General features: G+C 56.9%; 1 protein-coding gene across 24 annotated transcripts in view; it reads right to left on the bottom strand.

The window, feature by feature from the left end:
* Positions 1-15,698, bottom strand: part of BIN1 (bridging integrator 1) — a 57,064-nt gene that overhangs the window by 21,304 nt on the left and 20,062 nt on the right. For 23 of the 24 annotated variants that reach the window (XM_027555163.1, XM_027555000.1, XM_027555008.1 and 20 more), the window contains exons 2-3: positions 5,831-5,911; positions 139-193 (exon numbers count right to left, since the gene is read on the bottom strand). In XM_027555163.1, coding sequence (XP_027410964.1) covers positions 139-193; positions 5,831-5,911 — 136 coding nt within the window. Of the gene's footprint in view, positions 1-138; positions 194-5,830; positions 5,912-11,299; positions 11,327-15,698 lie in introns of those variants that run through there. The other variant, XM_027555187.1, reaches the window with a different exon arrangement.

Below are 15,698 nucleotides of genomic sequence, written 5' to 3'. Positions count from 1 at the left end.
CCTGAAGGCCCAGGAGGTGTGTGGACATACCTGGCAGCCCTGCTCCCCTCCCAGCTTTGCACCCATCAGCTCCACCTGGGGAAGGCCCCGCTCGGTGTCCCAGGAAGCCCACCCGTCCAGGCCGGGCCTGCCCCTTACCTTTGACCGAGGCCAGGTAGGTCCGGAGGTCCTTCTGCAGGCGGGTGCCCTCGGTCTACAAAGAGAACGACAAGGAGAAGGGGAGGGCCTGGAGCACAGCCCACACCTGCCCCCTGCCTTCCGCATCCTGGGGACACCTGCCACGGATGGGCTGTCTACTGCAAAGCATCGGGTCTACGGGAGACTAGATAGGAAAACACCCTGGCTTTGGGGTATGGCGGCTACTGCCTCTCTGGCCACAGACACACACTGGGCTCCCACCTGGGGAGCCCTGTGCCTGAAGGGACATTCACCTTCTCTCCCAGGCACTGTTCTCAGCCCTGGAAGGAAGGCAGCAAGACAGGGACCCTCCACCCTGGACGAGACACTGGAGCACAGCCCGTGTGTAAGATGGGACCAGTGGGTGGCAAGCCTGCCCTCAGGCAACCATGAGCCAGGTGACCGACAAGCACAGGAAGATGATGGGGGTACAGGGACCACCCAGCACCTGGTCCTGAAAGCTTGGGTTCTGCCTGAGGCCAGCTGGCTCCCAGCGCATCCCACCGGAGATGGGGGGCCGGGGGCAGGCCTTTACAGGGTCAGGAGGGTTCTGATGGACAGAGGACGACCTGCTGGGGAGAGGAGAGACCCAGAAGGGGGGAGGCCTTTGAAAGGAGTGCAGAGAAGGGTGGGGTCGTGTCCAGGCTTCTCAGGACACCGGCCCTGTTGAGAGGGAAGATGCAGGGGAAAGGGGAAAGGGGGGAGTGGCCCAGGGAATGAAACCCTCGGAGCTGGGAGGGCAGCCCCAGGGGCTTCCTGGAGCAGTAGGGCCAGCAGAACGGTAAAACCATGGGTGCAGCCTCAACTCCCTCTGGCGTCAGCAGGAGGCAGGAGCAGGAAAGCTGAGCTCCAGGTGTGAGGACGGGTGAGCTGGCTGAGGCCAGCAAGGAAAGTCTGAGACTCCCGCCAGGGAGATGCTGAAGTTTCCAGAAGCCGTGTGGAATGCAGGAGATTCCACACACAGGCTGTGGGGCTGTGGAGACCCAGCTCTGTCTCTACTAGACACATGTGTTCAGGCACTTCAGTCGTGTCCAACTCTGTGCGACCCCATGGACTGTAGCCCGCCAGGCTCCTCTGTCAATGGAATTCTCCAGGCAAGAATACTGGAGTGGATGGCCATTTCCTTCTACATACTAGACACGTAACCCTAAGAAAGTTACTGAACCTCTTGGAGCCTCAGTCTCCTCATCTGTCAACCGGGTCAAATGACTCTGGCCTGGGAGACCACAAGCACACGGGCATGGAGCACCTGCAGGGCGCCCGGCACATCGCAGGCGCCGGGAGTGGCTTCACTGCGGCCGTGAAGAGCAGCCTCAGGAGGCGGGCTCTACCCTGGGCACCACGATGGGTGCAGAGGGGGACACAAGGGAGCCCGGCTTCTGGAGGGCCGTGAGTGGCTGAGCCTGGGGCTGGCCTCCTGGGCCCCCGCCAGCCCATGCCTCAGGGACACCTTGTGTGGAAGTCTCGCTCTCTGAGGGAGACCTAAACAGACCACGGCAGCAAGCCGTAGTCCCGGAAGACCTGCGCCCCTACAGGGCTCCACCTGCCAGCCTGGAGCTCCTGCCTGAGACAGAAGTGGTCTCCACCCCTGCCAGTCAAACAACACCCCTGCCAAGAGCAGGCCAGGACGCGGGCCCCGGGCATGGGCCCACCCCAGCACCCTCAAATCGTTCCTGTCCCCCTGCAAACCGGGCCCCTCCTCCTGGCCAGAGCCCTCTCCTCCTGCCCTGAAGTCCTCAGAGTTGGGGCACAGTTCCTCACTGGGGCCAGAACGTCCCACACATAGCCTCTCGACGCCACTGCGCCACCTGAGGAGAAGGAAGCTGAGAGGTTCCGAGACTTGCCCAGGATCACACTGGCACAGGGAGAGCTGGTGAGAACCTCCAAGTCCCGGGCACGTGGGCCCCAGTTTGCTGAATTGGTCTTGACAGGGCCAGGAACACAGGCAACTGCCTATTCGTTACGACAAATGCAGCAATGGGACAGCAGACACCACAAAGAGAGGGTTCCAGGGCATCACGTTAAAAACGGAGACCCTCTCCCAGACTCCTTCAGTCCCCATGGAGTATACAACCCTGGCCACGTAGGAATCTCCCAAACATCCAAGTTCAAGGTGTGCTGATTAGAGTAGGAAACCAAGGCCAGCCCACAAGCACTCACACCTCCCTGGAAGCCCATCGGGGCCATGCGTGGTCCCGAGATGGGGGCAAGAGGAAGGGTCTACCCCACTCCCCATGTAGCCTCCCCAGTCTTAACAATTAAGTGCCGTGGTGGTAGAGACGAGGATTTAAGTGTACCTATGATGCGATGCTCTTGTATTCATCCGATGTCAGAATCTTCCAGACCCAGCTTCTCTTCCCACCAAGCCTCATCAGCTTGCTCCCCTCCCCACTGTCCCCCAACATCTGTCTACAAGGCACCCAGGGAAAGGGGTCACCCACAGGGCGGGCTGCTGTGTTTGCCCAGGCTTCAGGCTGTACCAGGGCCCCTTGTGCTTCCCAAACAAGGCCACGCTGTGAGCAGGCACACTGGGCACAGATGTGCAAGGGCCGCCCGGGGCCCTGCCTCCCCTGTGCCAACTGCAGCTGGTCCCCAGTGTCGACGTCCCCCTCCTGGGGCTCCCAGCCAGCTGCTTCCTCAGGCGGCCCTGGCAGCAGGCTACCCTCCACCCTGGCTCTGAGAAACATCTCTCCGGAGGTCCCTGGGCTCTAACCATATGCCTTTCAGAGCAGCTGGGGGAAGGAGAAAGTTCTGGAGCCACTGCCCTCAGCCTGCTCTCCTGGCAGCCCAGGACTAACACCAGGTGTGCCCACAAGCCGGCCAGCAGGCACTCCACACCCCCCACACCTCCCTCCAAAGGCTATCCCCCAACTCCCTGACGTCAGCCCCCATCTTCCCAGGGAAGTGCTCCCTCCACCAACCCCTCTGGCTCCAGCTGGACTCGTGAACCTCTGTGGTCAGTGCCAGAGGATCTCCACGTGATAGCCAGGGATGCCCACTTGGAGGAGAGCCCTGGGTGGGCCCTGAAGAATAAGAAGGAACCAGACCTGCCCTATCTCATTGACAAATAGCAACTCTGAGCCCTGGGGAGCCAGGTCCAGGCGGTCCCCTAGGAGGAAGAGGCTGGGCCATCTGGAGGACCCAAGAATGGCTCCAAGGATCTGAGCTGGATTTAAAACACTTGGGTGGGTGAGAGTGTGAGTGAGCCCTCCAGGGCTTCACAGAGAGGACAGGGCCAGGGATGCCAGACCTGAAGCTGAGTGGGCCCAGAGGGGCTATGTAAACTGGGTCCCTGTGAAAGCAGGCGACAGCAAGGCGACCCAGCCCCTCTCCTAGGGCCCACCCCCAGAGGAAGGGGTGGGGGACTCGTGTCCTTGAAGCCCAAACTCCCCGCCATCCCTGGCCCCAACTGGCGCTGGCGCACTAGGCTTGGCGTTCCCAGAGGAAGAGCAGGGCTCCCCATGCTCAAGCTTCACTTCGCCTTTCCCAGGGCTCCTCACACCCCGCAGCTTTCTGAATTCACTTTCCTGAGAAGAGTGATCCTCACTTAGTGACCCCACCCCCAGGCCCCAGTCACCCCCACACACCAATCAAATCCAGAACTGTCCAGTTGCCCTAACTCCTAAGGGAGGGTTACCCTGAACCTCAAACGAGACCTCATATTTGCCCACTCCTGCTTCTACCCTCGGCCCCTGAGAAGCTGACCACACCACCCAATCTGCGGGCAGACAGAGCACCAGCTCAAATGACCACCCATATCCACAGCCAGGGAGCCAAAAGCACTGGCTATCTTTAGCCCTAGCCTCACTCCCCAGCCGCTCTGGGCAAGGATCAGTGACTGCCTGCCAAAAGCCAGGGAGCCAGAGGGGACTGCAGTGTTCTTCTTCAAGCCTCCACTTTGAAGGTGAGAAAACCGAGGCCCAAGGGGCGAGCGGTCACCCAGAGCCAAACAAGCCGTCTCTGCTATGGGCTTTGAAACACCTCGGGGGACAAGCAGCCATGGGGGCTCCCAACCCTGCTCTGAGGAACCCCTCAGTTGAGCTTCTCTGGCAGGTGAGGGCGACTTGGCCCTGGGCCCTGGGCCCTCTCCCAGCACGCACACTTGCCCTATCCCAGCATGCCCTCTGATCCTCTCCCAGCATGCTCCCTGGCCCTCCCCCAGCATGCTCCCAGCCTTCCTACCATCATGCTCCCCAGCCTTCTACCATCATGCTCCCTGGCCCTCTCCCAGCATGCTCCCCAGCCCTCTCCCAGTATGTTCCCCGGTCCTCTCCCAGCATGCTCCCTGGCCTTCTCCCAGCATGCTCCCCGTCCCTCTCCCAGCATGCTCCCCGGCCTTCTCCCAGCATGCTCCCTGGCCCTCTCCCAGCATGCTCCCCAGCCTTCTCCCAGCGTGCTCCCCGGCCTTCTCCCATCATGCTCCCTGGCCCTCTCCCAACTGCTCCCAGCCACGGGCCAGTGAGCTGTCAGAGTTTTTCAAAGGAGGCCCCTTCTCCCAGAGGTTCCCTTCCAGCCACAGAAGCATTGGTGGGTATCTTCTGTGCTTTCTGAGGCCTCAGATGTGGACCAGGAGTAGGAAGAGGCCTGGTCCCTCCCAGCCCCCAGTCTAGGCCCACCAGCCCCTTTCCTAGCAAAGCTTAGATCTTGACCTCATTGCCAACACCCATGCCCACTCCTGTGGCCTCTTCTGGCCTCCATTCCTGTCTGTCACTCACTGGGACTGGTCTGCAGAAGCCACAGAGCCATGGCCCAGCTCTCTGTCCCTGCTTCCTCGGCCTTTCCCAGGGAGGAGAGAATCACCAGAGTCATTTCACTCCCAACTTCTACTATCTTCAGATACAGTCACCAAAGTGGCTTATTCTAGACTTAGCAGATCTGAGGGGGGAATGTCTCGAGCACAACCCAGTCAAGGTATTTAGGGCCCTTTGGGGTCAGGACATCCTCCCTTGGATAAAACCACTGCCCCCCAGGCTGTCCACATAATTAAGGCCCTTCTGTCACCAGCCCTTGGTCTATAAAAGAAAATGCTAAGGATGTCCTTTAATTCATTTGCAGTTTTTAGAACCAGAGAAGTATGGGTCTGAATCCACTCCCAAAGCTGGATGGCCTTGGGCAGATTACCCAACTTCTCTAAGCCTCAACTGCTTCATCTACGAAAGGGGAGCACTGATACCAGTTGCCTTACAGGGGTGTCGGAGGGATCCACAAGCCATCTACAAATGGCCCGGCCTGGAGCCCACCACTCAGCCAGGCACAGTCGACACTCAGCGGGTACCCAATCAAACCCAGTCTGCTCCGCTCCCGTATTAAACCTTGCAGATACCACTCTCCTCACAGGACACTTCTAGAGAGCCCACCTGCCTCGACACTGAAGGTTGCACAGAATCTGGCCGTGATCTAACACTCACTCCCACTCCCACCCCGCCCCACCTTACATCTTACCTAAGGTAAACCCCCACACTCCCCCTCTTCCCCTAGTCCATAGCCAGTGCCAGTGCCCCCTCCTCCAAGAAGTCTTCCATGACATGCCAGCCCACACTAATCCCTTCTCAAGCTCTTCTACTCCACAAATTCAGCTCTTGACATTTTCCACCTGGCAGGCACAGTTCCATTTTTCACAAGCTCCCGAAGGCCAAGGGCCACCCATACTCACCAGCTGCTTGTTGAAATTCTGGACACACTGTTCAAACTGCTCATCCTTCGTCTCATCCGCCTTCCCCAGTTTCTGGAGGACCTTCCAAGGCAGAGGGAGAAGGGAAGAATGTTACACTGAGAAGGAAAGTAGCCAAACCAAGAGCACCAGATCATCAATACCACAGACTCCTCTCCACCCCAGCAGGGTTCTGGGAGGGCCATGGCCAGGATCACCCAGCCCAGGCCACCAGGACCACCAGAGGTCTTGTGGTTGCTGTGACCCCCAAGGGCCTGAGGGACTGAGATCTCTCCCTCCTCTTCTCAGGGCTCACCCATCTGTCAAGAGGAGGAGCTTAGGACAGGCTTGCTGTAGTGACAGAAACCAGGAGTACGAGGGGTTGGGTGCCCCTCCCAGCTGATATCACACCGCAGCCCTGGCTGCTACACCCCAACCTGGCAACTGTAAAGTGAGCCAAACACCAGGGGGCCGGCGGGGGTGGCCCCACCTCCCCACAGGACTCCATTTCTTGGGCCCACTGCTCACAAATCCTAGAGGGAGGGGCAGGGAGGTAATCACTCCAGGACCAGGAGGGAAGGGAGGGCTGGCGGAGGGTCAGGCTCTTGCTGTCACTAGGAGTCAGCTTCCAATCTGCCTAGATTTCCAGTTGAGACCCATTCTAGCCCATATCTAGACGCCCTCCCACTCCTGTAACTGACACCAGCACACACACATTCATGCACACAGAGGCACCCAAAAGCACGTACACACGGGCTCACAGACACACACCCTATTCCTGACATCTCAGAGGCTGACTCTCCCCTCGATGAGTCACGGCTGTCCCTTCTTGGCGGTGTCAAAGAGAAGAAGTGGCAGGCACAGGTGGGGAGATGGATGGGTGAAGGCAGAGAGAGACCCAAAGTCTGGAGAGGGAGAAAGCTCTAGAAAAAGAAGAAAGTGGACCAGGAGCCTGAAAGCCCTGAGCAGAAGGGCTGGCCCACCAGGTTCTCCCAGACTCCCATCTCCCAGCTCCCGCTGCCTCCAACTCCAGAGTTCTCTATGGTTAGAAAGAGAGGGAGTTCAAGAAGCAAGGATGGGTGAGGGCAATAGGGGAAGAGCAGAGAAAAATAAGAGATGGGGTACAGATTAGGCAGAGAGAGGGTGAGGTGTGCAGGGAGAGAGGGAGGCAGAGGCTCCCCTCCACAGGCCTGGGCAGGCACCTCCACAGGAAGCAGAAGGAACAACATGGAGATGATGGTCAGCAGAGAGTGACCAAAACCCAACAAGAATAAGAAGGAAGCACATGGCTCTGGTTAGGGGTGGCAGGTGGAGGAGAAAAACAGGTGAGCTCCCAGCAGGGATGAGCTCAGATGGGGTTGAAACACCAGGTCAGGGTCCTGGACCGAGGGATGCCCGGTCTCAGAACAGAGCCTAGACCCTCCCGAACCCCAACTGACCCTAGGGTGGCCTGCGCTGCCCTGCTCCCCCTCCCCCACCTGCCCAGGAGCCACAGCGAGGCCAGTCAGCTCTCTGACTCTCTCTCTCATCGTGTAATGAATTTGGCCATCTCTTGCCAGGCACTTGCTCTGTGCCCTTGGCATCTCTACTGGGGAAGCAGATCGATCAGACAAGGGTCCAGTGCCAAGACAGAGGGAAGTACATGAGACTGTGGGAGCCCAGGATGGAGATCCTATCCAGCCTGGGTAATCAAGGAAAACTTCCTGGGAGAAGTGGCAGCTCAGACTGAGAGGAGCGCTGGCAGCAGGAGGACCAGAAAGATGAGGTCCATTGTTAGGGAATTTTAAGACGCTCAAGGTGACTCGAGGTCGCACAGGAGGGAGAGGGAAGGCGGTGGGGAGCAGTGCACATTGGGGAACGGCCCCCAGTAACCCTGTCAGGACACTGTCCATCAGGCAAGGGCAACCGGATGCCAAGTGTGGCAGTGAACTGAGGAGAAAAGCAAAACCAAACCACCATAAGCAAGAAAACGGGCACTTCCCTCAATCTGGGCTCCCCCTTCCCTTGGCAGCCACATCTGGCTGGCCCCATGGGAACAGGGTGGAGCTTCGGGGGTGCCTGGCCCACCTGACACTGGGCACGGGCAGGTGACTCACCCCCGTCCACGCCAAGCAGAGAAATGGACCACCAGGCGGGAAAGAACTTCCAAAAGCCAGCACGGCCCACAGGAGCAAACCAGAGGCTCCTAGGGAGCAGAGCCCGGCCGGCCTTCAGGCAGGGGGACTGGGAGTGATGCTATCTGCCCACTGCCTCTCCTTCTCCCTGCGGAGATGCTCACGATCAGCGGAGCTGCCAGTCCCCTCCCCGCCATCGGGGTCCCGAGGAGGCCCAGATATCCACACCTGGCTCCAGGCATCAAACACGGCCGCGTGGCTCACCAGCCAGCAGTAGCTACCAGTGAGACCTTCAGGCCTTGAGAAAGAGGCCAGCCATGGTGACATGCCAGGCAGTGAGAAGAACCCTGAGAAAAGGGACTCTTACTGTCTCTCTGAATCTCAAGCACCTTGTCAAGAAACAGAACATTAGCGTCCACCTTAAGGCTCACGTGAAACATGTCTCCACATGTAGCCCATAACAGGTACTCAAGTACAGGGCTTTCAGAGCTGTCTTTACACAGCTGAGGGCTGGGCCTGACATGAACCCACCCTCCTAGTCCATACGGATGGCATCCCAAGATGCCAGACAGAAGGCAAGTATGCACACTCTGTACTCGAATACACAGGCAGGCAGGTGCACACAGCCAACTCCTGTTTATCCTTCAAAACCTTGCTCAGGCGACATGTCCTCTGAAGCTGCCCTCTCCGTCCTCCCCCGACTCTACCACTTAGGGCCTGGGACCAGCTCTCCTCATTGCCTGGGGGTCTGCCTCTGGCCCCACCAAGCCTGCACAGCCTGAGGTCGAGGACAGTGTCCAGCTTTCCTGCGTCCCCAGCTCACTAACAGGGCTGAGCACAGGGTCAACACACAACACGTTCTCATCTGAGCTGTGAACTTTGAGGTCAGAGTCACAACCTAGAACAAAACAGCCCGTCTCTCAGTTTCCTGTTATGTAAAATGAGAGGGTTTATATGGAGAACCGAGAAGGCAATGGCAACCCACTCCAGTACTCTTGCCTGGGGAATCCCATGGTCGGAGGAGCCTGGTGGGCTGCAGTCCATGGGGTCTCGAAGAGTTGGACATGACTGAGCAACCTCACTTTCACTTTTCACTTTCATGTACTGGAGAGGGAAATGGCAACCCACTCCAGTATGCTTGCCTGGAGAATCCCGGGGCAGGGAGCCTGGTGGGCGGCTGTCTATGGAGTGGCACAGAGTCGGACACGACTGACGTGACTTAGCAGCAGCAGCATATGGAGAATACTTGACCTGACAGGCAGAGAGCTCACCATGAAGGTAGCCATTAGGATCAGGGGTTAGAACTGGCATTCACACGAATCTGAGGTCTGGTCTCAGAATCTGGGGAAGTAGTTGGCTCCAGTGGGTCCCACTGGGCCCTGAAGGATGCTGCAGAGGGGGATGACCAGCACGGCTCTGCGTGAGCTCCAGCCAGCTGCTCACCTCGCCTCTGATAGCTCAGTGCCCACCTGTGCCACAGCACGTGGAGGCTCAGGCCTTGTCTCCTCCTCACTGTACCTGCCTCGCTCCCCAGAAAGGAGGACGAGGGCACACACCCTGGGGCCCTGTCCTTGGGGGAAGCCCCCAATGTGGCTACAGGGGGGAACAAGCTGGGCACCACCCACCCCAGGACAGAGACCGGGACTAAACTTGGCGCAGTGAAACTCCACAGCCCTGACGGCTACCTGTTTCCCACCCTCCGGAGCACGGCTCCTGCTGCACCCCAGACACTGGGAAAGAGGCCCTTCCCACTGGCCCCTGGGGCACCTGGACCCCACCGTATCCTGCCCTGCCACCCAACAGCTGCTGAGCCCTGCCCAATCTGTCCCCACACTCAGAGACCGCAAGGCAGCTCTGTCCAGCCGCCACCAGTGCCCTCGCCTGGGACACACACACATGATCAGAGCCCTCTCCATGCCAAGAGGGGAGCCCTGGCCACAGGCCTGGGGGACACAGAGGTCACACTCAGTGCGTGGGGCCACCCTGCGTGGAGCTCAGCCAGCCACTGCGAGCAGCGGGCGGGCCGCCGGGGTTCAGGGGATGCCTGATGGCTGAGCCAGGTATTGGAGAACGGGCAGGAGTCAGGTGAGGAGCGGGCCTGGAGGCAGTCAGGCTTCCCAATCCCTGCCTGAGGCTACAGAGATCTGTGGTGGGGGCGGGGGCGGGGGCAGCAGACACCCCTATGTCACACTAATCTCGCATGTCTCCCTTGTAATAAACAAAGGGACAATGTGACAATGTGACAGAGGACAGGTCACAGCCCCACCACACCAAGGTGGGAGTTGCTCAGCCCAAGCTCAGCGCAGTCCGGGAAGCTTTATCGGTGGCCCTGCTCCTCTCATCACATCCTCAGTGCAGCCACGGACGAGAGGGGCTGAAAACCTCGGTAGGACCAATCCCCAGCAGGGCCGAGTGAGGGGAGCTGGTGGCAGAATGAGCCTCCTCCTGACAGCATCTGCGGGTCGGCCTGTCAGAGCCTGGGCTGTGACTCAGGCGGGGCAGGAGGCCCGCAGGACACGGCTGAGCACCTCTGAGTACCAGGGCTCAGGGACAGCTTCCTGCCTGCCCCTCCCCAGCCTCTCACAGCCCAGAGGCCTCGGTTGAGGGGTCTTCCCAGGCCCGCTCCTCTGCTCCTGGCCAGCCAGTGAGCCAGGGGACAGGCCACCCATGGTGACAGCCTCCACACAGCTGGGCCGCGCACCCAGCCACCAAACCCAGAAAGGGTGCCCAGGGCCAGTGTCCTTCAAAACAGGAGCAAGTTATCACTCACTGCTGACCCAGCATAGCACTTTACAGGCCCCACACACTCCTCCTCCCAGCTGCAGTCTCTACCTTCGTGGGACAGACGGCAGGCAAATCAAGACACCTAGGGCCTCACACTCAGGAGCAGGCAAAGGGCTTCTCCCAAGCTCCAGACTGGAAGAAGGGCACCCAAACTGGAGGTGGGGGGGGCACCCAGCAGACCTGGCCCTCTCCACGCCACCCCAGCTGGGCCAGCAAGGGCAGGGGAGCACGCCCACAGGCCCTCACCCCTAGGCTGACCCCAGGAGCCCTCTGGGACCCCTCTTTCTCCCCAGAGCGTGGCCAGCCCTGTGTGGGAACACATGCCCACATCTGAGCATGTGGCACAAAGTAAGAATAAGCACTTTCTAGAAGCCAAGGTTGGGGAGAAGAGCGGAGCCCGGAGGCCCAGGAGGGAAACCCCGGACAGGAAAAGCTCTTCTAGCAACCAGCAGAGATGAAGGACCACCCCCATCCAGAGCATCCCCAGCACCCCCATCCACCCTCTCTCTCACACACACACAGACAGGTCCCCGGCACCCACCACCCAGCGGCCGAGACCCCAGGGGGCCTTCACCTTCCTCATCATCTCCCAGCACCCCAAGGTCTCGGCCTCAGTGGAGGTTGGTCGCAGAGCGAGCTGCGCCGGGCGGCTGGGCGTCACTGTCGTACTTCCTCCTCCCCCGCCGACACCAGAGCCTGCGGTCGGGACCACAGCAACAGGATGCACGCCCTCACAGAGGCTCCCAGGTGGGCAGGGGCACACAGACACACAGGCCGTCTGGGTGACAGGTGGGCAGGTGGAAGGCTCGCCTTTCCCACGGGTCACACAGCTGGGATCCCTGTGAAGGGAGACACCTCAAGAGGCAAGAGGGGCCATCCGAATTGGACCAAAGGCCACCTGGTGACCGGAGCTGTCCCCTCCTGGTAGACATGCCAGGGTAGGGCACTCCGCCCCGACTGCCCACAGCCTCAGGGTCTCTGGCTCACTCCCTGACATCTGAGGGGTCCCCCTGTCTCCTGCCCACCGGCTCAACCCTCCCACCCACACACAGTATCAGCCATGCCCCAGAGCTATGCTCGCAGCTGGCCTCACAGTCCTCCTGCCCAGATGGTGCCCAAGGCACCTGGCCCCCATGATGGACACTCGGTCCCACACTCCTCCCAGCTTACCAATAACCCAGGAGCCAAGTGGGCAGGGCCTCAGCAGAGCCAGGAGAGAGTGGGGAGGGGTAAGCCCCAGCCCACCAGGCACTGCCACATTGCATAGGCCCCCTCCCCAACTTCTAGTCTGAAATATAAACCCTATAAACCGCAAAAGAAGTTGAAAGAATAGTACGATAGACTGCCATCTGCCCTTCCCTCAACTCACCAATTGTCACCATGAGGCCACCTTTCCTTTCTCTCTTTCTCTCTATTTAAATAGTTTGGTTCGTTTATTTATATGTTAGCCCAACCCCTGGAAAGGAGCTGCAGACATCATGACCCTTTAACCCAGTCCTTCACCCCTAACTACTTTGGCACATTTCCAAAGAATAAGAATATTCTCCTAAACCCCCGTAGTACCAGAGAACAGCCAGTGTTCACTCTTAACTTATTAGTATTATCCAGCACATGCCCATGTGCAAACATGCCTAGTTGTCCCCTGCATCTCCCTTATGTTTGGGTTATTTGCTTTTTGATCTGGGATCCAAATGTGGTTCACACACTGTTTTTTTAATTGAAATATAGTTGATTTAATCCTAAAGGAAATCAATCCTGAATTTTCATTTGAAAGACTGATGCTGAAGCTGTAGCTCCAATACTTTGGCCACCTGATGCGAAGAGCCGACTCATTAGAAAAGACTCTGATGATGGGAGAGATTGAGGGCAGGAGGAGAAGGAAACGACAGAGGACGAGATGGTTGGATGGCATCACTGATTCAATGTACATGAGTTGAGTAAGGTCCGGGAGATGGTGAAGGACAGGAGCCTGGCGTGCCGCAGTCCATGGGGTTGCAAAGAGTTGGACACGACTGAGCTACTGAACAACACAAATAGTTGATTTACAATGTTGAGTTAGTTTCTGCTGTACACTAAAGTGATTCAGTTATACATATATATATGATTCAGTATATATATATATGGAGAAGGCAATGGCAACCCACTCCAGTACTCTTGCCTGGAAAATCCCATGGACGGAGGAGCCTGGTAGGCTGCAGTCCATGGGGTCGCTAGGAGTCGGACACGACTGTTTAACTTTCAAGTAGACAACCTGAGCGACTTCACTTTCACTTTTCACTTTCATGCATTGGAGAAGGAAATGGCAAGCCACTCCAGTGTTCTTGCCTGGAGAATCCCAGGGACGGGGGAGCCTGGTGGGCTGCCGTCTCTGGGGTCACACAGAGTCGGACACAACTGAAGCGACTTAGCAGTATATATATATATATATGATTCGATATATATATGTATATGATTCAGTGTATATATATATATATATATATATATATACACACATATGTTTCGGTATATATATACATGATTCAGTATATATATATATACACATACATGCACACACACACATTCCTTTTCATACTCTTTTCCATTCTGGTTTATCACGACATATTGTGTAGAGTTCCTTGTGCTATTCGTGCATGCATGCATGCTCAGTCTCTTCAGTCGCGTCTGCCTCTGTGCGACCCCATGGACTGTAGCTCACCAGGCTCCTCCATCCCTGGGATTCTCCAGGCAAGAGTACTGGACTGAGTTGCCACGTCCTTCTCCAGGCAATCATCCCAACCCAGGGATAAACCTGCATCTTTTGTGGCTCCTCCATCCCAGGCAGATTCTTTACCCACTGAGGGATGGCCCTCCGCTATACAGTAGGATCTTATTGTTTACTTATTCTATATATAATAGCTGGCCTGCTAACCCCGAGCTCCCGGTGGATCGCCCCCTCATGCCCCTCAGCCTCGGAGCCACGAGTTTGTTCTCTGAGTCTGTTTCTGTCTCACAGGTGGGTTCGTTTGTGTCGTATTTCACATCCCATACGGGTGATGTCACACGGTATCTATCTTTCTCTTTCTGACTTACTTCACTTAGCATGCACACTGCATTGGGTTGTGTGTCTCCCGTCTCCTCTAATCCAGAACATTTCCCCACACCTATTCACTGTGCATATTTGTTTCTCTTTCATGGTGTTGACACTTTTTTATTGGACCACAGTTGATTTACAATGTTGTGTTAGTTTCAGGTGCACAGCAAAGTGATTCGGTTGTAAGATATATATATATATTCTTGCTCAGATTCTTTTCCCTTATAGGTTATTACAAAATATTGAGTATCGGACCCTGTGCCAAACAGACATTTTCTGTAAGCATGCAAACCAGTCCCGTGGAGCATGACCTACACTCTAGGTTCATCTGCTCACTTCCTCGTGATTGAGTCCAGATTAAACATTGTTTTGGCAAGCATACTTCAGAGGCAACGTGTCCTTCAACAGCAACACCTCGGGGCGTCTCCTGCTTCCGGTGCTGAGCTTGACCACATGCACAGGTTGGGCAGTGTTTGCCAGACCTCTGGTGTGACTAAGGTGACTTTTCTCTAGGTAACTAACCAGTCATCTGAGGGTCGATATATCATCCCTGCATAAATGTTTACAGCCCATAACTTTTTACCTGATGCCTTTATGTCCATTTAATACTCTACCACTCAAAGTGGGGTCCATGAACCAACAGCATCACAGCCCTTTGGTAATCTGGTAGAAATGCAGAATTTCAGGCTCTGCCCTGGAACTGCTGGATTTGACAATGCATTTTGACAAGACCCCTTATGCCCTATGTGCAAATGAAAGTCTGAGAGGCTCTGCATCTCTCATCTTTGCTGGGACTAACTGTTACCGAGGGCTTCTACCCTCCTCCGTATTACCTGGTGTTCTATACAGGTCATGTCTTTATAGGGACATCATTACTGTCATGTCTTTATAGGGACATCATTATGGACTCTTGCCTCCATTTTGCATTCAATGTTTTATAGTCTATTACTATCATTATTCTTTTTGATGTTCAAACTGTCCTAAATTTGGCCAGTGGGAGCCTGAGGACGTGTCTCCACTAGTCTTTGGGCATGTCCTTGTTTCCTGACACTGTGAGATGCTCCAGGCTCAGGGGGGTATGTAGGGGGTATTGTAGGCCCTGGGCCTACAATCAGCCGTTTCTCAAAGAAGTCCGGGTTCCCTTTAAGGAGAGGTGTGTTCACTGCTTCTGGGCGTCCTATTCCTGGTCCTTTCTTGCCAATTTTATGCCTGGCCTCCTCTAAGTATTCTCACCCCTACTTTAGAGATGAGAAAAGGAAGGAATTTGGCCACAGCTCGACCCCAGGAGAGTCTGGTAGCTTTGTGGTTGCCGAGCAAGTGCGGCTCAGATCTCATCTGCTGTGGCAAGGGGGCTGGACTCAGGGCCCTAGCAGCTGCCCTCTGGGTCCGTCACTGTGTCATGGTTGAGGCCACACCGCCCGCTGACTGACCCCTGGGGATGCAGAGGTGCCTCTGGCCCAGGCGGCTGGCCTGGCTGACCCGTTCTGGGCACTAAGCTGCAGTCTGGGTCCCTGGGCCTCTTCCTCCAGCAGGCCTTGGCACCCCTATTTTGAGTGAAGAGACTGTGGACAGGCCAGGACTGGACCCAGGGCTCCTGACTCCAGGGTCCTTTTCACTGAATGCCACTCTTGGGGTACGGCTCTTGCCTGCAGCCTGGCTAGTGACCGCACCAGGGGGCAGCTTCATCTTGTCATCCAGCAAGGAAAACTCTGCCTCTCCCTCTGAGGGCCCGTGAGCTCACTCACACGGACATGTTGGACATCTCTGCCACCAGAGCCACAGTATTTAGGCCTGAGACTGGTTATCTGCTGGCCAGGGTGACACAGTTCACAGGCTGGGAGCTGTCGCTGTGCCCTGGCATTGAGAGGGTATCAGGCAGAGAGGGGCTAGATTGAGGGGCCTG

This window comes from Bos indicus x Bos taurus, chromosome 2, assembly GCF_003369695.1.
Source record: "Bos indicus x Bos taurus breed Angus x Brahman F1 hybrid chromosome 2, Bos_hybrid_MaternalHap_v2.0, whole genome shotgun sequence".
NCBI lineage: Eukaryota > Metazoa > Chordata > Mammalia > Artiodactyla > Bovidae > Bos > Bos indicus x Bos taurus.
The sequence above is the reverse complement of the archived record's forward strand: the minus strand, read 5'-3'. Positions and strand labels throughout refer to the sequence as shown.